The sequence below is a fragment of the Tupaia chinensis genome, unplaced genomic scaffold (assembly GCF_000334495.1).
Source record: "Tupaia chinensis unplaced genomic scaffold, TupChi_1.0 Scaffold144110_1, whole genome shotgun sequence".
NCBI classification, from domain to species: Eukaryota; Metazoa; Chordata; class Mammalia; order Scandentia; family Tupaiidae; genus Tupaia; species Tupaia belangeri.
In genome coordinates this window covers 32,512-55,925 of record NW_006203965.1, presented here as the reverse complement: position 1 = coordinate 55,925, position 23,414 = coordinate 32,512, and the positions used below count along the sequence as shown (strand labels likewise).

Genomic DNA, 23,414 nt, shown 5'->3' with positions numbered 1-23,414 from the left:
GGAGCTCAGAAAATATGGAGAAATAAATGAGTGGATTGAGAAAAAGATTTAAGTGAAAAGGATAAAGTCAAAGAATGAGGATATTGTGTGTTATTTGTAGAGGCAACAATGCTAAAGTAAGAAAACACTGATGTTACATTTAGGGACTCTGAGTATAAGATTTTAAAAATGAGAAGTAATGATGAAGATATCTAGAGCTAGGAAACTGACATGTTCACTAGTAAGCAAAGAAGACTAGTAAATTAAAACAAACAAAGAAACAAAATATTTTTCTAATGATTGCCCTTAAATCAAAGATTATAGAAATCCCAGTAGAAAAATGCAGATGCAATAGGACTAAAAGAATTAGAAAACTACACCTTCAGTTTATTTGCCATTGGAACACTGTGATAACTGTAGGGAAAAAAAAAAAAAATCACTGTACAAACTATTAAAATACATTCTGTGAGTATTTACAACCTGGGAAAATGGCAATTATCAAAATGGATGAAAAAATAAACATCTTTATGGAGGTAAAGTGGTATAGGGAATTGACATGTTATTTAGTCATCAAAATATATTGTAATGTTAACAAAATTTAAAAAGCTTAAAACTCATATATATATATACTTATAGTACTCAATGAATTACAGAGGCTAGTAAACTTTGCTTATATTGCTTCTCCTACAGTCAAATCTCTGTGATGCCTCTGAAAATAATTTTTTATCACCTAGTGAGAAGTGAGAAACTTAAAGTCATATGACATCAGTAAAAAATCAGCACCAGACTGGGACAATTAAAGTGTTCTAAAGGATATTTGAGTAAAAATTTCTTAATATATCTCGCTCTCTCTCAACTATTATATAAAAATAAAAACTGATTCCATAAACATTCACATTTAGTGGGTTTAATTTTATACAATAAGGTTAAGAAATCAAAACTAAAGGTTTTGCAAGGAATCATGTAATTATGAGAATTTTGCCTCATTTGTAAATGTGAGTATTTAAGGTAATAGTGCACAATTAATCCCCATCAGGGCAGAGATTGGCTTTCCCTTAGATATTAAATCATCCTCAGAATGCACTTCAATTCAGGTTGGTCTAATGGGGTCACAGGTCACTTCTGGCTCTGTTACATCTAATAGACGGTAGCAAAGAAAATGATCAGAAATTGTGAAACATCAGGGATGAATGGATAAGAAGTCAAGTGCCCTATAGACCAAAAGGGTTGTTTTTTGTTTGTTTATTTATTTCTTTTTCTCAAAAAAGGGGAAAGATAAAAACAAACTCATGTCTTACTGATCATTGAATGACCTAACAGAGCAACTTATTGAAATAACATTTCCACATGTCTGTGTGTGTATTTGTGATAGGATGGCATTGAAGTGGTTGAGATTAAGAAGGTTAGTATGAAAGAGAGAACAAGTAAAAGCTAAAAAACAATAATTATGTCAGCCTAGAGAATCAACATATAATTCCTGTTTATGTAAGTTCAGGGAATATCTGAGTCTGAACTGATATCAAAATATGTATTATTAGTGATGTCAGATTTATTGCAATTCTGGGTTATCCTGCAAACACATCAATAAAATACTTGGAATATCAGTTAACAGGGAATTCCCATTAATTTATCCTTTGATAGATAACATCTTTGATAAGCAATATAACTTTTAGTATGTACAATTCATGCCATTCCAAAGGAGTTTGTGTTGTTTTTGTTGTAATTCAACAAATAAGGTGGCAATTTGAATTGATAGGCTTCTATACATGTATCTGCTTCCGAGTCTCTTGGCGTAAAATTAAATTTACAAAGAGAAGTAACCAAGATTAGATATTACAAATGTGAAAGAAAGCCCTAATATTTCATATTTATATCATATATCAGTAGCACCATTTTTTTCCACATTATTTATTATTTGTTTTTTGTATATACTTTCAATCATATTGTTTGACTTACAATGGGACCATTTCAATATGTGCACATTTCTCCCCATTATTTTAACAGCACAAGATCTAGGTGTATCTACAGTCAGATAATAGGAGCACATCTTCTGGTGTGAACATGGAAATGTAACGTAAAGAAGTTAAAGAGTACAGGCATATTTTGTGCTGCAAATAACGTCTGAAACTTCATTGTTTACCCAGTTCCTTCATATAGTCTCATCTATAGAGGATACGCACTACATGGATGCTAACCTTAAATTCTGTTGTTTATCCCTTTCACTTAAAATACATTTAAAAAGTAAACTTCCAATATATTATAAAATTACTTTTCAAGTGGAAATTGCAAGCCGATATATAAATCAGATCACATGCTAACATTCCTATAGCAGAATGAACAAAATAAAAGACTGGGAAATTGTTCCATGTAACCAATGTGGTTGGAATGAGAAAAATATGACATAAAATAGGAAAGACAGACTGGCCATGTAATAGCAGTTAAATGCTGTGCATTCAGAGACAGATCCCACATGGCTGACTTAGTTCGAATTCCAGCCCCAGGGCTTGAAAAGCATGCCATATGCATGTGCATGCATGCCCCAAATTCTGATGGGATGGAGAAATGTAAAAAAGAGGACTGCTGCATGAACATACTTCATTGGAGGATTCTTTTTCTCCTTCTCTATGCTTATGGTGAGTGCATGTACCCCCTAGCAATACAAGTTTAAAATTAATAAAAATAATAAAAGCTACAGGGCTAGGAGGTGGCATGGTAGTTAAGGCAACTGGATCCCACATGACCTACTCTAGGGTTCAAGACCTGGACCCAGTGATCTGAAAATCACGCTGGATGCATGTGCATGTATGCCCAGAATCCTGATAAAAGAATGAAGGAGAAAGAATTGCAACGTGGTCAATCTCCCTGAGTGGGGGGGAAGTGATCCCTCTGTCTCGCTCTACCTCTCTCTAGTGAGCATACACACTCTAAGGCAAAAAAAAAAAAAAGAAAGAAAATAAAAGAATATAAAAAATAGATATACTAGGGCTGTGAAACATATCAAAAATATGTATTTATGAAAGAGATAAATTCAAATAATTTGCATTTACTCCATTGTTGTACTATATTTATGTATCACCTCTTCTAGAAAAACTTTATTTTTCTTTCTCTCTTGGGAATTATGAGACATTTTATCCCATCCTATTGTAGCAAGGAATAAGAATAATCTGTGTAATATATAATAATTATAATGATAGAAAACATGAAAGCTGTTTTTTTTTTACATAATAAAGCATGTATTCAAATGAATCCCAATGAACAAATGGGATTAATGCTTAATGCCTTGTTTTGTAAATATGTATTTTATGCTAGTTTCATTTTTGTCTTACTTTTATTCTTGATCATTTATGATATATTACACAAAATTATACTAAGACTAGTTTTCCTGTATACATTTTAATATGAAGATATTAATTGATCAAATTTTGGCAATAGAAAATTTTCCACGTACATCAACTATTTAGCAACTCTTACTATTTGGCCATTGTTTTAATCAAGTAAACTGCCTCCTACTTCAAAATTTGTAATATTTTTTCCTAAGAAGATTTTATTAGTGTATAGGTTTTATTATGTATCTCTAAAATATCTCTAATTTCATACAACTTTCCACAGAAAACCTTGCTGAGATCTATTTTAGAAATAAATGTGGGATCTAAATACTTTTTAATACAACATTTGTGTACCTGTTATGTATTATTATTATTATTATTTAAAAACACCTTAATATGCCATTGTGCTAATAGACCATTTTCTCCCTGTGATAAAGGAGGCTTCTTTATAGAGTCCTATTTACCTACTACTTAATATTGCTCCTAAAATAGTATTCCTTTAATTTTCTACTGCCTGACATTTTAACTGAATAAAAAAATGCTTCTCAGTAGAAAGAATATATAAATAAGATGTTGATTTTTTTTGTTTGTTTGTTTGTTTGTTTGAGAGTTTTTTGCTATAGGGCACATGCACTCCCCCAAAAGACAGAGAGACAGAGAGACAGAAAGCACTCCCAGTGGGGATAGCCACGCTGAGATCCCTTCTCCCCATTCTCCTCTCGGAACTCTGGGCATGCACACACATGCACCTGGTGTGAGTTTAAACCACTGGGTCCAGGACTCAAACAGTGGTCACCTATGTGGGAGTCCAGCAACATGGCCATTACGCCAACTGCTGGTCCCATTAGTTAAGTACTAAAGCACTAACATATTTTCCTAGAAAAACAAACAGTTGTTCAGAGGGATAGTTTTTAACTAATTATACACAAACCACATACCCACATATTACAAGAAATGTGTCCTATCTCTAGACCAAATATTAAAAAGCTTATTCTTTTTTATTAATTAATTTTTCATTTCATTTTCTTTTATACATTCAGTTACATTTTTATTTGTCTTACAAAATGGATATTTCAACAGGTGAACATCTCTCCCTAACACAGTTAATAAAACCACAAAACATCCTTAACAGACAATAACACACCTCCCAGTGACATACTTTGCCTCCCTATTTTTCTTCTAAATGTATTCTTTTTTGAAGGGTGAAAAAGTAATTAATATAATATGAATGTTTTGAATTGGCATTTTAATTGTGATAATATGTATTAAGTTTGCAAAATTTCTACATAATCAAAAACATCTGAAACACTGTAAAAACTTTTTTTTGTGATATAAGGGATAAGCAGAACAAAACCTTTCTTTTTAAAAAAATATTTAATTGTTTTATATATTCAGTCATTGCATATCATTATAGCTTACAAATGAATTTGCCTAGCATGAATATACTGCATATTGGCCCAGTTAAAGATATTACCATACACATTATCATCAACAGATAATTTTCCATTTTTGTGTACCTGAAATGTTTTTCTTTTTTCTTTTAACCCTTGATTACCTATCTCTCAACTGTCCCCATGTTCCACTCTCCTTCCACACTGTTTCTAGTATCTGCAATTGTTCCTCTTGCTTTTATATCATTCAGTCTTTCAATTTCTGCCCCAGAGTGTAGAGATTAAGTGTATATTAAGTGGGGGACATACAATGTCTCTCTTTCATAGTTTGTGTATGCCTATTATTAAGGCAGTACCAGTGTGTGTAATAAAGACAGAGGCACGGAGGAAATAGAGAAACACAGAGATACAGAGAAAAAGAAAGTAAAAGAAAGAAAAGAGAACAAATAATGAAAATAAACGAATTAGAGAGCTTATATATAAATTTATGGACCTACTTAATTGCCACTTCAGTAAATGGGTATGTCTTAAGTATGCACTCTCAAACTATATGCAATATCTGGTTGTATAGGTGAGAACAGAAAACAGAAGGAATTCATTGAAGGTATGCTGCCAGCCTGAATCAGAAGATGTAAGCCAAGTGGCTCAGAGCACAATGCCAACATGCTCCGGCTCAATGGCACAGTCTTCATGCCCTCGGTGCTGACACTGCTTGGGATCCCAGGCTTGGAGTCTGTGCAGTTCTGGATTGGGATTCCTTTCTCTGCTATGTATATCATTGCTGTGTTTGGAAATTCCCTGATTCTGGTTATCATCAAAACTGAGTGCAGCCTGCATGAGCCCATGTATCTCTTCCTGGCCATGCTTGGAGCAACAGACATTGCTCTCAGTACCTGCATCCTACCCAAAATGCTGGGAATATTTTGGTTTCACATGCCACAGATATACTTTGATGTCTGTCTCTTACAGATGTGGTTTATCCACACATTCCAGGGTATTGAATCAGGTGTTTTGCTAGCCATGGCAATGGACCGCTATGTGGCAATTTGTGATCCTCTGAGACATGCCACCATTTTTACCAACCAACTCGTCACTCAGATTGGGGTTGCAGTGACACTCAGATCAGCTCTCCTTGCAGTTCCATGTCTTATCCTTATCAAATGCCGATTGAAATTCTACTGGACCACCGTGGTCTCCCATTCCTACTGTGAGCACATGGCCATTGTAAAGTTGGCAGCAGAAGATATTCGAGTCAACAAGATCTATGGTCTGTTTGTGGCTTTCAGTATTCTTGGAATCGATATCATCTTCATCACACTCTCCTACATCCGAATCTTCATCACTGTCTTCAGTCTGCCCCAGAAGGAAGCAAGGCTGAAGGCCTTCAACACCTGCATTGCCCACATTTGCGTGTTCCTTGAGTTTTATCTCCTGGCTTTCTTCTCCTTCTTTACCCACAGGTTTGGGTTCCATATCCCCTCCTACATTCACATTCTTCTGTCTAACCTTTACCTGCTGGTCCCACCTCTGCTCAATCCTATTGTTTATGGGGTAAAAACCAAACAGATTCGAGATCGTGTTTCCAAGATTTTTCATTCTAAGGATACTTCTTGATTCTTGTTTGTCTCATTTTATTTCCCATTTAAAAAAGTCACTCTGAAATGTTTGTGTTATTGGTAAGAGTCTGTGATTTCTCAAGGTCACTATGTCATAAAGCATGAATTTCTAGTTTTATGTTCGAGATACTTCGACTGTGACTTTGGGACCAGCAGTTGGTGTTATTGCTGTATTGCTGGACGTCAACCATTGTTCAAGTCCCTCACCCAGTGAATTAAACTCACTCTGGGCGCATGTGTGTGCATGCCCAAGATCCCAAGAGGAGAATGGAGGATAAGGGTTTGTGGTGTGGCCATCCCCCCTGGGGAGTAATTTGTGGCTTTCTGTCTTTCTGTCTTTCTGTCTTTCTGGTGAACGCATATGCCCTATAGCAAAAACCTCTCCAAAAAAATAGACCATGATTTCTACTTAAACAGTGTCCCTTGTTTTGGTTGCAAAACTGATTAAAATACACAGAGCTAATTATATTTAATCAATAAATAACATACAAGCCAAAAACTATACATTTTTATAAGTTTAGCCCTGAGTAATGTACATATTTATAAAAATAGTATGTGTTAATATTTTAACCTTTACTTGGAAATATCAATAGCATCGAAGCTCCTAAATAAACAATTTAGTCTAATGTATTGATATTATACTTACTGTCACTGTCTGAAGTAAGACTCAGGAGACAGTATCTCAATAAAAAGGAAATTTTATTGAGAAAAAGAGCACAGGGTGGAGGGAGGATCTGAAGCCACAGGCGCCTCAGCCGCTCAGCCAGGCAGGAGGGGGGCTCATTTCGTAGGGTAATCAAGCTGTTCTGAGACACCACATGTGAGGCTGATTTGCAGGGCAGTTAGGCTTAGTGGAATAAGCATACATGAAACATTTGGTGGGTCTTTTTGACCCATCTATGGGGAGTTAGACCACCTGGTACTCACTTTGGGTCTTTCTCTGCTACTTCCTAGGTCAGTAGCAACATCTGGAATGGGGGCTCTCGCCAAGGCTACTTACACAGAAGTTTGGTTCTTGGTTCCTTCTCTGGCTTGGAGCAATTCAAATAGTTTTACTCTAGGGAACTTTACAGTTATATTTATGAAATGAAATAATTTTTACTATTCTTTGTAATCACAGCAATCTTCATTTTTATCATTACTATTGAAGAACTAATTGTTTTACTGAGTAATTACAAATAGCAATACTAGAGAAGGAGGTTCTTAGTTTATGTATGAACAAGTAGTCATAATTTATTTTCTATGATGTATTTCCAACATTTTTAACAGACATATTTATTGTAGCATTAACATAAAGCTAAACCCCAATGAGAAAAATTAGATTGAAGATAAAGAAAATGGGGAATACATAGTAGTTAACATACTTATTTTGTGCTAGGGTTTAGGATTTAGATATAAATAGAATACTTAATTATAAAAGCAAGTTTAATAACAATGGCTCAAGGGAAAAACAGCATATTGTACAACTGAGACTGCTTTTCTATTTTTTTCTGTTTATAGTTTTATTATTTGTTTTTAATTTCCCTGAAGCTAATAAAAAATAAATATCACAAACATCAACATATATACAAAATGTATATGAGTATCTGCTAGACTTTTATCTTAAATAAGCTTTTCTGGAAATTAATTTTTTGTAGAACCTTAAGTACAGGTTTAAATATAAAGATACAGGGACCAGCAGTTAGTGTAATGGCTATGTCGCTGGACTCCCACGCGTAGTCGACCGCGGTGAGTCCCAGATCCGGTGGCTTAAACTCACGCCGGGCGCGTGTGCATGCGTGCCCAAGATCCCAAGAGGAGAATGGAGGAGAAGGGATTGCGGCGTGGCCATCCCCACTGGGGAGTGATTTCTCACTTTCTGTCTCTCTCTCTCTCTCTGTCTGTCTGGCGAGCGCACGTGCCCTATCGCAAAAACCTCTCCAAAAATAAAAAAAATAAAGATACAGACTGATAAAGAACATTTACACTGTCTCCTTTAGAATACTTGGTTTTATTTACCATTAATTACTATGATGCCAAAATATTCTTTAAGAGTTACTTCTACATTAATTTTCACTGCATACAATTCTGTATGACTTGTACAAGGATCATCTCAAAGCATGGCCAAAGCTCTATTGATATAAATGTATGGTTTATTACAAGTAATAGTTTGGTGAATTTGTGATGGCATTAAGTAAACTATAAGTTGCATTATTTTAATTGGAAATCATTTTAAAAACTATATTTTTCATATTGTACTTAGCATGTCAGCAAGATGGCAAAAAGGAAAGTAAGCAAAGTTATTATCTGGGGTTATGCTATAGTGATACATCTAAGAGAAAGTTAATTTATTTTCTTTAACCTATGAAAAAAGTGAACATCATTTCAGTTAGATAAACCATCCTAAGATAATACAACATAAAACTGCATATTGACTTTGTGGAAAGTTACTACAGAGTATGCTCACTTAGCTGAAGTCCATTTAAGAGATGAAGTGAATTCCTAGAGGACTATGTTGCATTAGGCATGTAATTTTTGTAGTCTACTTTCTGTCATATTCATACATCTTGTTTCATCCAGTTTTATTCTATGCTCATGAAACTGTCAGAAGAGAAAAAATATATAGAGATCTATGTATTAACCTTTGTTTTATAGCAAGCCATTTAGATAAGTACTATACAACATCCTAGAAACATGCTAAAAATAAATGAAATGTTTGGCCCAGTTTTATAGCACAGTTGGTAATAAACCAAATTGCCATGCTGGAAGCAACATTGATGCGTATGGGCATGTGCATTCTTGCCCAGGATCCTGACGAGCTGGAGTACTGGGGAGTAGAGATTGCACCCTGAAAGTGCATCGCTCTCTCTTTCTTTTGCATGTACATGCAACTCTATGATTAATAAAATAAATGATCTTTACAATGAATGAATTAATGAATTAATTAAACATACTGTATATGATATACATCAAAAGCAGTATTGGAAGTTCATAGCAATAACATCTATATCAAACAAATAAGAAAAAATCTCAATTTAATAACCTAATATTACACCTTTGAAAACTATGGTGAAAGTAAAAAAAGAACAGAATGAGCCCAAGCAGCTGAAGAAATGAAATAACAAAGATTACAATAAAAATAAATGTAGTAGAGACCAGAAAAGCAGTAAAGATCAATAAAACTTAAAGTTGGTGTTTTGAAAAGGTGAACAAAATCAACAAAATTTTACCTAGAATAACAAAGAATGAAAGAGATAAGACTAAACCAAAACCAAAAATAAGGAAGGATACATTACAATCGAGACTATAGAACTACAAAAGATCATAAGAGATGACTATGAACTACTATAGAACAACAAATTGGAAAACCTAAAGATAGACTCCCTCTAAGACTGATGAAATCTTAGAAACACAAAACCTGACAAAATTGACTCATGAATAAATACAAAATTGGAACAGATCCATTTACAAGTAAGCATATTGAATAAGTAATAAAAAGTTTCTCATCATAGAAAAAAATCCAAGACCTGTCAACTTTACTACTATTTCTACCAAACATTTAAAGAATTAATATGGGACCAGCAGTTGGCGTAATGGCTATGTCGCTGGACTCCTATGTAGTTGACTGCGGTTCAAGTCCCGGACTCAGTGGCTTAAGCTCATTCTGGGCACATGTGTGTGTGTGCCCAAGATCCAGAGAGGAGAATGGAGGAAAAGGGATTGTGGCATGGCCATCCCCCTAGTGAGGTGATTTCTTACCTTCTGTCTTTCTGAGCACACGCGCCCTATAGCAAAAATCTCTCAAAAAAATTAATATCAATTTGAAATAAATTTTCCAAAATAATTTGAAGAGAGAAAATATTTTCAAACTTATTTTATGAAGCTACCATTATGCTGATACTGAAACCAGACAATGACCCAAAACAAAAATAGACGCCAATATCATTTATGAATCCAGACACAAATATCCTCCACGAAAGAGTAGCAGCTAGCAAACCAAATTCAACAGCACATTAAAAAGATCATTGACCATGGTCAGTGGGAGTCAATATGTATGAATTAATAAGTAAGATGTATCATGTCAACAAAATAAAGAGAATAAAAAAACCACATGATCACCCTAATTGGTCCAGAAAAAAAGCACTTGACAAAGTTCAATATCCATTCATAATAAAAATTTTATAAACCCATATGGAAGGAATGGACGTCAACACATTAGAAACTATATATCACAAGTCTATAGCTAACATCACACATAAAATAGTAAAAGCTGATGGGCCAGCCAGTGCCTTGGAGTTTAAGGCAGATGGATACCACATGGCTAACTATGTGGTTCAAATTTCAGACATGGGGTTGGAAAAAAAGCCAGACAGATGGATGAGTGCCCCAAATCCCTAAATGAGAAATGAAGGAGAAGGGATTTCAGTATGATCATCCCCTATGGAGGGTACTTTTTCACTTTCCTTTCTCTCTCTGTCTCTCTCCGAAGAGTGTACACACTCTATAACAAAAAGTTTTTCTCTAAGATCAGGAATAAGACAAAGATTACCATTCTTAACACATCTATTCAACATAGTACTAGAAATTCTGGCCAAGAAAATTAATCAAGAAAAATAAATAAAAGACATCTTTATATAAAAAAAGAGAATATGAAATTATCTTAGATTCCTGATGCCAAGATATTTTTTTCTAGAGACAGGATCTGACTATATTGCCCAGGTTGGCCTAGAACTTGTGATCCTCCTACCTCAGCTTCCTGAGAAGTTGAGATTATAGATGTGTACTAACACATCTGGTTCTCATGCATACACACATATTTCAAAAAATAACACAATAAAATTTCAGTTAAAAAATTTGCATTTAAATATCAGTAGCAATTTGATACACCAACAATAAAGAATACAAAACAAAAATACTAAGAAAACAATCTTATTTACAAAATATCCCTCCAGATATTTAGAAGAATATTTAACAAAAGATGTAAAAAAAAATCGTATGCTGAATATTATAAAACTTTGATGAACGAAGTTGAATAGGATACAAACAAATGGAAAAAGGTATCCTACATTCATGGATTTGAATGTAAACTCAAGGCACTATATTTATTCAATGCAATTCCTGTCAAAATTCTAATTTCATTTTTCACAAAAATAGGAAAAATATATATCCTAAAATTTGTATGTAAACAGAAAACACCCTAAATAATAAAAACTATCTTGAACCAATGAAATCTAAGTTGGAAGAGAAATATTTCCTGATTCAAAATGTATTATAAAGCTATCGTAATCAAAACAGCATGGGGACAAACAGATGGTGTAATGGTTACCTTGCTAAACTCCCACATAGTCAACCGAAGTTCAAGTCCCTGACCCGATTGCTTGAAACTCACGCTGGACACATGTGCATGCATGCCCAAATCCTGAGAGGATAATGGAGGAGAATGTATTGCAGCATGGCCATCACCCCTGGAGGTAGGAGGGTGGGAGTGATTTCTTGTTTTCTGCTTGTTCTCTCTTGGTTCTATCTCTCCAGCAAGCGCAAGTGCCCTACAGGAGAAAAAAAAAAAAAAAGTACACGTTGACCAATAAAACAGGACAGAAAGCCCAGAAATAAGCCTAAGTATTTATGATTAACTAATTTTAAACAGAGATGGCAAAAAGACACAATAGAGAAAGAATAGTTTCTTTAATAAATGTTATTGGTAAAACTAGACTATCTGCAAAGGAATGATATCAGACACTTATCTCACACCATATACAACAATCAACTCAAAACAGATAAAATAATTAAGCATAAAAACAGAAGATGTAAAGCTGTTGTAAGGAAACAAGCAAAAAGCTCTATAATATTGCCTGGTCAATAATTTTGTGGATAAGACTCCAAAGGCACAGTAAAAAAAAAAAAAAAAAAGCAAACTAATGGAATTGTATCAATTAGATCAGGTTTGCAAAGAAAATGAGAATATTAACACAGTGAAAAAACAACCCACACAGTAAGGGTGAATTTTTGCAATTTATAAATCTGATGTAGGATTAAAAACCAGAAAATATAAATACGTCACACAATTCAGCAGCAAAAATAAATACATAGTAATATTCCAATTTAAAAATGGGCAAATGATTAAAGCACACATTTCTAAAAAGCAGACATGTAGTACAACTATTATATGTAAACAAGAAATTATTAAAATAAAATGATTTTTAAAAATGCTGAGATACAGAGGCCAGCAAGTGGCATAGAAGAGGTTAAGACAGCTGGATTCCACTTAGTAGACTCAATGATTTTAGTCCTGAACCTGGCAGCTTGAAAATCATGCCAGGCACGTGTGCATCCATGCCGAAAAGCTTAGGAAGAGAATGCAAGAGAAGGGATTGTGGCATAGCCATCTTCCAGGGGATTATATCTCACTTTTCCTCTCAATTTCTCCATCTTTGTGTCTCTCTGGTGAGTACGAGAAAACTAAAAACAAAACAAAACAAAACAAAACAAAAAAAAAAAACAAAAAAACCGCTAATTTAAAAAAAATACTGAAATATGAGTGGCAAACATGTATATAAATTATGCTCAAAATCTCAGTAGTGCTATTCATCAGAAAAATACAAATTAAAGCCACTGTGAGATTTTAAAGCATCCCAGTTGGAATAACTACTATCAAAAAGATAAAAAGTATCAAATGCTGGTGAGGATGTAAAGAAAAAGGAATTTCTTTATACTGTTTTCTCCTTAGACTTTACATGATACTTTATTCCCCCAAATTACTCACTGCCATCGAAACTTACCAGTTTATGAAATGTTTTCCAACATGAATTTTCCAATTTCATCCAAGTTACAGTTAGTAAGGTTACAATGTTCCAACCTATCGATCGCTAAAGAGCCATTTATCCTTCTCTCCAAGAAAGCCAGAGATTCCAGGTTGGAAATGTGAATAAATAGAATATTGGTTTATGTTTGACATCTTCCATTGTGTTTGGAGATATTTTCATAAGTGAAAAATAAAATTAGATAAAGAAAACTTTTTTTTTTTTTTTGGAGAGGTTTTTTTCGCTATAGGGCGCATGCACTCTCCAGACAGAGAGAAACATAGAGACAGAAAGCGAGAAATCACCCCCCAGGGAGGATGGTCATGCTGCAATCCCTTTTCCTCCATTCTCCTCTCGGGACCTTAGGCACGCACACACACGCGCCCGGCGTGAGTTCTAAGCTACCAGGTCCGGGACGTGAACCGCGGTTGACTACATGGGAGTCCAGCGACATAGCCATTAAGCTAACTACTGGTTCCTGATAAAGAAAACTTTGTGTCATTAGATTTAGGGATCAATGAATTAAACTACAGAATGGTTACATTGGTTGTTATGTGGTATCTGGAAGAATATTTGGAACATAAAGCCAAAATGGTATTTTTCTTTCTTTCTTTTCTTTTCTTTCTTTCTTTTTCTTCCTTCCTTCCTTTCTTCTCTCCCTTCCTTCCTTCCTTCCTTCCTTCCTTCCTTCCTTCCTTCCTTCCTTCCTTTTTTTCTTTCTTTCTCTCTTTCTCTTTCTCTCTTTCTCTCTTTCTCTTGTTTTTACAGTGTATAACATAAATTTTATCATTTTTGAATTGTTAAAATTATTTTTTACATTCAAATACTGTGTATCATTGCAGCATACCAAATGAATGTTCCCATCTTGAATACACTGTGTATTGGTTCAGACAAAACTATTGCCATCAACAGATAATTTTCTCTTTTCTGTCCCTTATATGGTTTGATTCTTTATTTTTTCCTCCCTCTCACCTGCCCACATTTTCCACCTTTCTCCCAAAATCTCTTCAAAAATGTGAGAAAAATGGTCTACAAATCCTTAAGTTGGACTTTTGTGAGTCCAAAACAAAATCAGTTTATACACATATTGTTCTCCTTTTCTGGCAAAAGGATTAAATTGTTGCAAAAATCAGGGAAATACTTTGATAATAGCAGTGGTGAAACTGGTGGAATCTGGAGATGTGTTTCTTTTTGTTAATTATCATTTATTACTTTCTCCACATCCTCCTGACCCTCAAACCTCCTTTTCCACACAGTTCCTTGAAGGATAGGGCTGGATCAAAGAGCAGCAGAAAAATCAGCCACTGCATACCTGAGGAACATCTGGGAGGTGAGGGTCTCAAATATCACTAGCCTGAGATCAAATGAATCCAGTAACTGGCTATGTGAGGAAAAGGGATGTGAAATAAACAGAAACAAAGATGCTGAGAATATTACAGCAATACAGGGCCATGGGAAAGGACAAAAGATTAGTGTACAGTGGAGGCAAAGAGAAGGAATAAAAAGAAGTGGACACTTGTGTAGCCATCATACCCAGATTCAGTTGCATCAGCCCCATCGTTGTATTGACCCAACAATCAGTTTGGAGACAACAGGATCTCTGAGCAGCTGGGATTTTTAACTACTAGGTTTTTGAGCTATATTTGAAGTGAGGAAGTAAAATAGGCTATACAAATAACACTGGATTTTATGATGCTCTGATATGTGAATGTATGGTTGGCATTGGTGTAGCATTTTCAATGTGTTTGTCATTTCCGATTTCATAAGTGTTAGAGGAGCAATCCAAAGCTGAGAAGGCTAACACAGACCTGTGATAGTGGGACAGACAGCTGGTCCTGTCCCAGCAAAGGAGAAGTTAGAATGTAAATATGGGGACCGCCATCTCTGAGTTTAAGTCAGACAAGGGGAAAACCGTTATTTATAGCAGGCATTTGGAAGAAAACTTCCGCTGGAGATACTCACTTAGAATTTAATGACTGAGGTGGCATACCTAGCTCACTAGATATGCCATTTTGAAAGATTTTAACATTGTGATGAGGTCTTGCTGAAAGTAAGTGTCTGAATCATAGAGAACAATTATGTTCTATTGATTTTAGATAAAGGTGTCAACAAGATTTAAGAAAAATTAAAGCCTTCAATAAATATTTTTTCTGAATAAACTTAAGATTTATAGTTCAAAGAAATTGATTTAGACACCTGTGAGCATACATCATATTTGAAAATATACTACAAATTGATCACAAAAATAAACATCAGATAAGTTGTAAAATTATTTTAGAGAGATATTTTTACTACAGGATTTGTGCACTCACCAGAGATATAGAGAGAAATAATTCCGTAGGTGGGAGGGCCATGCTGCAATCCTTTCTCCTCCATTATCCTCTTGGGATTTTGAGCACAATGCTCTTGGAGTGAGTTTCAAGCTGCCAGGTCGGGAACTCGAACTGTAGTTGACTACATGGGAGTCTAGTGACATAAGCGTTATGCCATCTACTAGTAATTGTAAAATTCTTAGGAAAAAAATCAGAAATAAATCTTCCTAATTCTGGACTTAATCAAAATTAAAATATTTTGTTCCTCAAAGGACACCAGCAAGATAATGAAAAGAAAACCCATGAACTAGGAGAAAATATCTGTAATTTATATATTTGATTAGGGATCTATATACCTCATAGCTCAATCCTAAAAAAATAAAACATACAATATTATCAATCACTCATCTTTATTAAAACATAAATCATAATCACAAGGAAATATTCACACCCACTAGAAAGACTAAAAATCTTAGGACAGATAATAACAAGTCTTGATGAGACTGTAAAGAAATACCAACACATATTATGGATGAAAATATAAAATTTTGGAAGAGCATTACCAAATAGGTTAGCAGTTCCTAAAATTGTTTTAAAAAATAGAATTTCTCAAAAACATTAAGCTCAGTGAAAGAACTAAGACATAAAAGAAATCATGTCATGCTTGATTCTGTCAGTGTAAAATGTCCAGATTGGAAAATATATAGAGATTGAAAACAGACACATGGTTACATAGAATTAGAGAAAGATAATGTGACTTTAAATAGGCATGAGATTTCTTTTTAGGGTGATGGAAATTTTCTAAAGTAAATCGTAGTGATCTGTACAAGTCTGAAAAGTATACTAAAAATGGTTGAAGTTTTTGATATTTCAATGATATTTCAGTAAATAGTATGGATTACAAATTCATTTAATGAGACCAGCAGGCAGCATGGTGGTTAAGGCAGCTGGATTTCACATGGTCAACTACACTATTTGAGTCCCAGTCCCAGCTTGAAAAACATACCAGGTTTTTGTGTGTACAGTGTATGCTCAAAATCCCGAGAGAACAGATTGTTACGGTAATCCTTCCAATAGAGTTCTTTCTCACTTTCTCTTTAGATCTTTCTGTCTCTGGGTGCATACACATCCTATAGCAAATTGGGAGAGAGAGAGAGAGAGAGAGAGAGAGAGAGAGAGAGAGAGAAGAGAAGTAAGAAAAAAAAATAGTACACCTTGAATGTAATTGCATTTCAGTCAATGTCATCTTTACTAATTTATTGACCTTCCTTTCAGGATACTTTTCATATACTCAATTGTATTTCAAGGATAACACCTAGGTGCCTATATAATTTAAATATTTTTTATAACAGAAAAGAAAAATAAAACAATTTGTACTTGTTAGAAATAGTTTCCAATTACTAATGATAGAAACTATTTTGGTAGCCTTCTATATAGCTCCACATATATTATGAAAGCTTAGAATTGCTTTTAAAAGCTCCAATAATTTATTCTCTCTCAGCCAAAGAAACCCATATTATGTTAATTTATAAATTATTTTTTATGGAAAAGGTGTTTGCTGAAAGTATTTAGTGTACATAAAGCTACAGGAGTCTAAGATTCAATTGGCTATATTTATGACCATTTAGTTATTACAAAAATGTGGTATGCTTAAATAATTGATTTTATTTTGGCTGTAAAGCTAATATAATGCTATAGCTTGAATGTACCCTGCCTAAATTCAAGGTGTGGAGTCATTGTAATGGAATTAAGAAGGAAAAATACTGAATCAATTATGATGTGGAAGTGTGGGGCTTTCAGAGATTATGTTTAAGACCATCAGGATGGGGTTTCCATGATTAATTGTGGATGGGTTTGTAAGGAGAGAGACACACATGGAACACAGACTACCCTTTCCTGCCCTCTGCCATATTGAGATGCAGCCAGACTATCCCTCCCAAAAGTGACTCCTGAATTGGGACCTGTACATAATAAACTAAATACGCATCTATTTCTATAAATTACCCAGTTTCAGGTGATTTGTATAATTAGCAATGAATGTACTGGAACACACCATCATGGGAAAATGATATCATTAAGTATTATTTTAGAAATGCCCGGTTTAAAAAGCATGCCAAAAGTGTTAGATAGAAACGTTAGAAGAGGTAACAATATTGTGAGATTCAGAAAAGGTAGAAATTTTGTACAAGATAACGCATTGAAGGACATAGGGCTAAACAACATGGAGAGTGCAAAAAATTCTAATGGAACTTAGATCATTTATTTTTTTCATTGACTAATTTTTATGTCCTACAAAGTTAGGTAACCTTAATCAGTGTATTACTATTTACAATCTTATGACCTTTTGGGATAAGTGAAAGAAATACCTGCAGAGCCTAGAGAAAGGTGACCTGTATGTATCAGTTGTTCCCTGGGGTGAGGGAAGCCATGGCAGCAGCACACACCTGTGATCACACGTGGTCTTCCTTTAGGAATGAACAGAGTCTCCCAAAAGTCTAGCATGAAGTCTAAATCCCTTGTGCCCACTTACAGTGCCTGTTTCTGCATAAAACTCCGACTATTCTGGCATTTCCAGTCACTAACACTGAGGAAATTTTGTGTCTAAACAACAGGTCTTTCCTCTAAAAAATAAAGATTCAGGTATCTATTTTGCAGAGTTTATGTTATTTATGGAAAGTATAGTATGTTTTATTTTCCTTTCTGAAGCAGATTAAATATTACTACAAAAGCAGATAAATATTACTGCAAACTAGGAAATTACAGCCCTATGTACTTTACATCTCTTTAGAAATATTTTCAGTCTTTTATCAATGTCTGCTATCTCTACATCACACTTCAACAGCTCCACATTTGTTCTCACAGGATTTCCTGGGCTAGAAGCTGATTATTTCTGGATCTCCATTCCTTTCTCCTCCATCTATGCCATGGTGTTCCTGGGAAACTGCATGGTGCTCCACGTGATCCGGACTGAGCCAAGCCTGCACCAGCCCATGTTCTACTTCCTGGCCATGCTGGCCCTCACTGACATTTGCATGGGGTTGTCCACAGTGCCCACAGTGCTGGGGATCCTGTGGGGTTTTATTCGGGAGATCAGTCTGGATTCCTGCATTGCCCAGTCCTATTTCATCCATGGTCTGTCCTTCATGGAATCCTCTGTCCTCTTAGCTATGGCTTTTGACCGCTACATTGCCATTTGCAACCCACTGCGCTATTCCTCCGTACTAACTAATGAGAAAATCATGAAAATTGGGGTGACGATCTTATGTAGGAGCTCTTTACTCATACCTCCAGTCATTATCCGTCTGAAGTTCTTATGTTATTGCCGTCCTCACATCCTCTCTCACTCTTTCTGCCTGCACCAAGACTTAATTCGAATGGCCTGTTCGGACATTCGTTTCAACAGTATCTATGCTCTGATTCTGGTGATCAGCAATCTATTGTTGGATTCAGTAGTCATCCTTGTCTCCTACATCCTGATCTTGCATGCAGTCCTAGCCATTGCATCTCGGGAGGAGAGACTCAAGTCCTTGCAGACCTGTGTATCTCACATCTGTGCTGTTTTGGTTTTCTACATCCCAATCATTGGGTTGACTATGGTGCATCGCTTTGGAAAACATCTTTCACCTTTGGTTCATGTCCTCATGGGCAACATCTATATCCTTTTCCCACCCTTGATGAACCCCATCATCTATAGTATCAAGACCCAACAGATAAGAAGAAGGATACAGAGACTTTTCTGCTTAAAAATTGAATAAGTCTTGAGATAAAATATGAATGTATTTGAAAGTCAACAAGTAGAGTTAAACAGAATAAGAGTCAGTAAGTAATTAAAAAACTCCTGTTTTAATTATGATGTAAATATCTGTTGATATGTTTAAGGTTCCATAAATTGTTATTTGTATAGCAATATTGATATGACTTACTTAATATTTTAAAGAAAATTTAAGGTATAATTCCAAACAGTAATTTATCATTTTTAGATATACTTGTGCAGTTTGATGAACTTGGAAAAATATTTATAGTCCTGGAACTTGTACCACAATGAAGATATAGAATATTTCTTTCACCCTCAACTGGCACTTATGTTTGTTTTAAGTCAATGCTATTCTACAACACCAAATTCCTGACTGACATAAATTATGAAATGGTAACTTAGGTAATCTTTCTGTCTGGATTCTTTTACTTAGAACACTGCTTTTGAGATTTATGCTTGTTGCCTACATCTATAGCTAATTCATTTTTTAAAACTTTTTTAATTTTTAAAAATTTTTTTCACTTCATTTTCTTTTATACATTCAATCACATTATTTGTCTTTCAAAGTGGATATTTTGTATTAGAATATTTCTCCAGTTTATTCTGTTTAATAAATTGTTTATTCATTCATCATCAGTTGATCAATATTTTACTGTTTTGTAGTTTTGATTTTGAATTAAGTAGCCATAAATATACATACCATATGAATAAAAAAGCATTTCCCCCAAATCATTATAGTTCATTTGTAATGTTTATCTCTTTACTATTAATAATGCAGAAACAATTGTAATAATAATAGTCTTAAAAACAATACTTAGTTCATGACTATCATAATATATGCTAAGCAACATAGAAAGACTAGGTAGTGATTCTCACTGTTAAACTTCACAGCAAATCTATTAAGTATAATCATTCTATTTTGTATACGGAGAGATTGAGACAATGGGATTTTATTTTATTTTATTTTTTTAGACTTGAAATTCATGCTGAGTGAGTTATTTTGGGGATGCACCTGGTGTTGAGTTTCGAGCCACCAGGTTCAGTACTCCAGTCATGCTTGGTCATGTGTGAGTCTGGCAACATAACCCCTACACCATCTGCTGGCCCTGATAATGGATTTTTAATTGCTGAAAAATAATGGTTGGGCAATTTGCTTCCTCAACATTTTCTCCAGGGCTGCTACTGTTTAATTGTATGTCACAGCTGTTTCCCAAAACATTCTATTTATGATTGTTACTGTTATTCATAGTGTGAGTTACAACTTTTAAACTGTGGGACCAGTAGTTAGTGTAATGACTATGTCGCTGGACTCCCACATAGTCAACCGCGGTTCTTAAACTCACGCCGGGTGCATGTGCATGCATGCCCAAGATCTCGAGAGGAGAATGGAAGAGAAGGGATTGCGGCATGGCCATCCCCTCTGGGCTGATTTCTCATTTTCTGTCTCTCTGTCTCTCTCTGTCTGTCTGGCGAGCACACATGCCCTATAGCAAAAACCTCTCCCCCCCCCCAAAAAAAAAAGAAATTTAGCTGGACTATTTCCTTCTTTTGTAAGTCTCTTCCCCTTCACCCCCACTCATTCTTCATCTTCATTAAACAGGCAATTGACCTGTCTCTGAGGATTGAGTGACAGAATTGGGTGAGCCTGTAGTCTGTGCTCTGTATTACTTGGCTGATCCAGAAATAATATCATCTCATCGCCTTTCTCTGGGTGGAATTCTATCCTTTTGCACCCTCTGTTGAATTTCGATGGAGTATTTGTCTTGGAACAACTTATGACCCATGTGTAAGTTTCAGTCTTAACTCTACAGCCCTGAAACCTGACCCATTTTATCTTACTATTTGATTCTGACATTTCTTTTTATAACCAAAGAATAAAGACATTTACCAATTACATTATTTTTTTAGAGAGGTTTTTAACATAGGGTGTGTAAGCTCACCAGAAAACAGAGACAATGAGACAGAAAGTGAGAAATCACCTCCCTACATGCAGTGGCGATGGCCATGTGGCAATCCCTTCTCCATTCTCCTCTTGAGATCTTGGGCACACACACGCACGTGCCCGGTGTGAGTTTAAGTCACTGGGTTCGGGAGTGGAAGAGTGGTCAACTACACGGGAGTCCAGTGACTGTATATTCTGGTTATCAGTTCTTTTATCAGAGACATAGTTTGGAAACACATTCTTCCATTCTAAGAGTTGCCAGTTAATTCTAACTATTGTCTCTTTTGCCAAGTTGAAGCTCTTTGTTGTTTTTAATAATTATTTTTTCTATTTCTTTTATTTGTTTGTTTGTTTGTTTATTTATTTATTTATTTATTTTAATTTGACCTGAGAGGGACATAGTATGAGATAGAGAGTGAGACAGATATTGAGAGGGAAAGTGAGAAAGCAAGCCACCAGTTCCAGGACTAAAACGATGGTCAGCCATGTGGGAGTCCAGTACCCTTAACCACCATGCTACCTGCTGGTCCAATCAGAAGCTTTTTAATCTGATGTAATCCCTTTGTATATTTTTGAAATTATTGCCTGTGCTTTAAGACTCTTGTTTAAGAAGTTTTTGCCTACTCTGATATCTCTAAGAGTTATTCCTGCATTATCTACCTGTAGTTTTACAGTTTTTAGTCTTAGATTTAGATATTTGATACATTTTGAGTTGTTTGTTAATTGCAAGAAATAGGGGTCCAGTTTCATCTTTCTGCAGGTGGATACTCAGTTTTTCCAGTACCATTTGCTAAAGAGGTTTTTCTTTTCCCCACTGGATTGACTGATGACTTTTCTTACACTAAATATAGCATCATTTCTTGGTATATAAATTTCACTTGAGAGTTTTGATTAAAGTGTCCAATAAATCAATTTATTGGTAATATTAAATATTATGGTGACACTTAAACAATTTAGTTATTCACAATTTATTTTCAAATCTGCTGAATATAATGTACTTAAGCAAAAGATTGAATGAATCTGTGAGGAAAGTTCCATCATATTGGGATGTATGCTGAAAAAATGCAACATTGTGTGTATGTAGAATAGTTTACATGTTGAGGGTGATGGGAAGGTTGAAAAAGAAAAACAATAAAATATATTAAATGGCTATGCAACTTTACCAATTATTTTCAAAAAAACAATATGAATAATAAAAAAATATAAAGTAGATATAAAGTAGTGGGGATCAGAAAATTTCTGTAAAAGATCAGTTTTGGGGACCAGCAGGTGGCATGGTGGTTAAGGCACTGGACACTTCCACATGGCCTACCATAGTTTGAGTCCCAGACCTGGTGGCTTACTTTCTCACTTTCTCTCTCTCTTTCTCTCTCTTTCTCTCTGGGTCAAATTAAAATACATGAAGGAATAAATTAAAAATTAAATAAATAATTATTTAAAAATAAATAAAAGATCAATTTTAAATAATTGACAAGCTGATACAAGCTCTTTTTCAGACTGTAATAAAGTTTAACTAGTTCTGCCCTGTGAATACTTGGGTAAAGAATTTTGAAGAAACATATCAAGAATTTGGAAAAAAAACTTGTGAACTAAGACTTTCTATAACCATGTAAATGTTTTCATTGTTCATGCTTGACAAAGAACTGATAATAAATGTTCTCAACCAGGCACAAGACTATTCTCAAACAATGTTTCTACAAAATATCTCCATCTGAGATAGGAGAAATAGAATAAAGAGCTAAAAAATAATTTCATGAGGCAATAATATAAATTTAATACGAAGCTTGCATACTTCCATAAGTAATTCATTGTTGGAGGATAATTTGCATAATATAATAATAACTTGGATATAAGTTTACATATTATATAAAGAAACCATAAATATAGCTATATAACAGTGGAATAATATAATGTTAATGCCATATATCTTACTTGAAAAGGGCAGCATTAAATTAAATTAAATTAAATTATTTAAATACTTAAATTTATTTTTTAAAAGAATTATTTACTTAATTTTATTTATTCATATATTTTATTATTTAATTTGATCAGAAAGACAAAAAGAGAGAGAGAGAGTGAGAGAGAGAGGGAAAGTGAGAAAGCAAGCCACCAGATCCAAGACTTGAACCATGGTCGGCCATGTGGGAGTCCAACGCCCTTATCCACCATGCCTCCTGCCAGCCCCTTAAATTTATTCTTAATAAATACATTCACTTTAAAATTTTACATGTCAGGGGACCAGCAGTTAGCATAATGGCTATGTTGCCGGACTCCCATGTAGTCGACTGTGGTTCGAGTCCCAGACCCAGTGGCTT

The 23,414-nt window shown here is 34.7% G+C and overlaps 2 protein-coding genes across 2 annotated transcripts; both read left to right on the top strand.

The window, feature by feature from the left end:
* The first annotated feature begins 5,359 nt into the window (after window positions 1–5,359).
* On the top strand, window positions 5,360–6,310 carry LOC102487259 (olfactory receptor 52A5). Its single transcript, XM_006165943.1, has one exon. It carries the CDS (start codon window positions 5,360–5,362, stop codon window positions 6,308–6,310), a length of 951 nt encoding a protein of 316 aa, XP_006166005.1.
* Window positions 6,311–18,213: 11,903 nt separating this feature from the next.
* Window positions 18,214–19,158, top strand: LOC102490181 (olfactory receptor 51V1). The gene has a single exon (XM_006165948.1). It carries the CDS (start codon window positions 18,214–18,216, stop codon window positions 19,156–19,158), a length of 945 nt encoding a protein of 314 aa, XP_006166010.1.
* The last annotated feature ends 4,256 nt before the right edge of the window (window positions 19,159–23,414 follow it).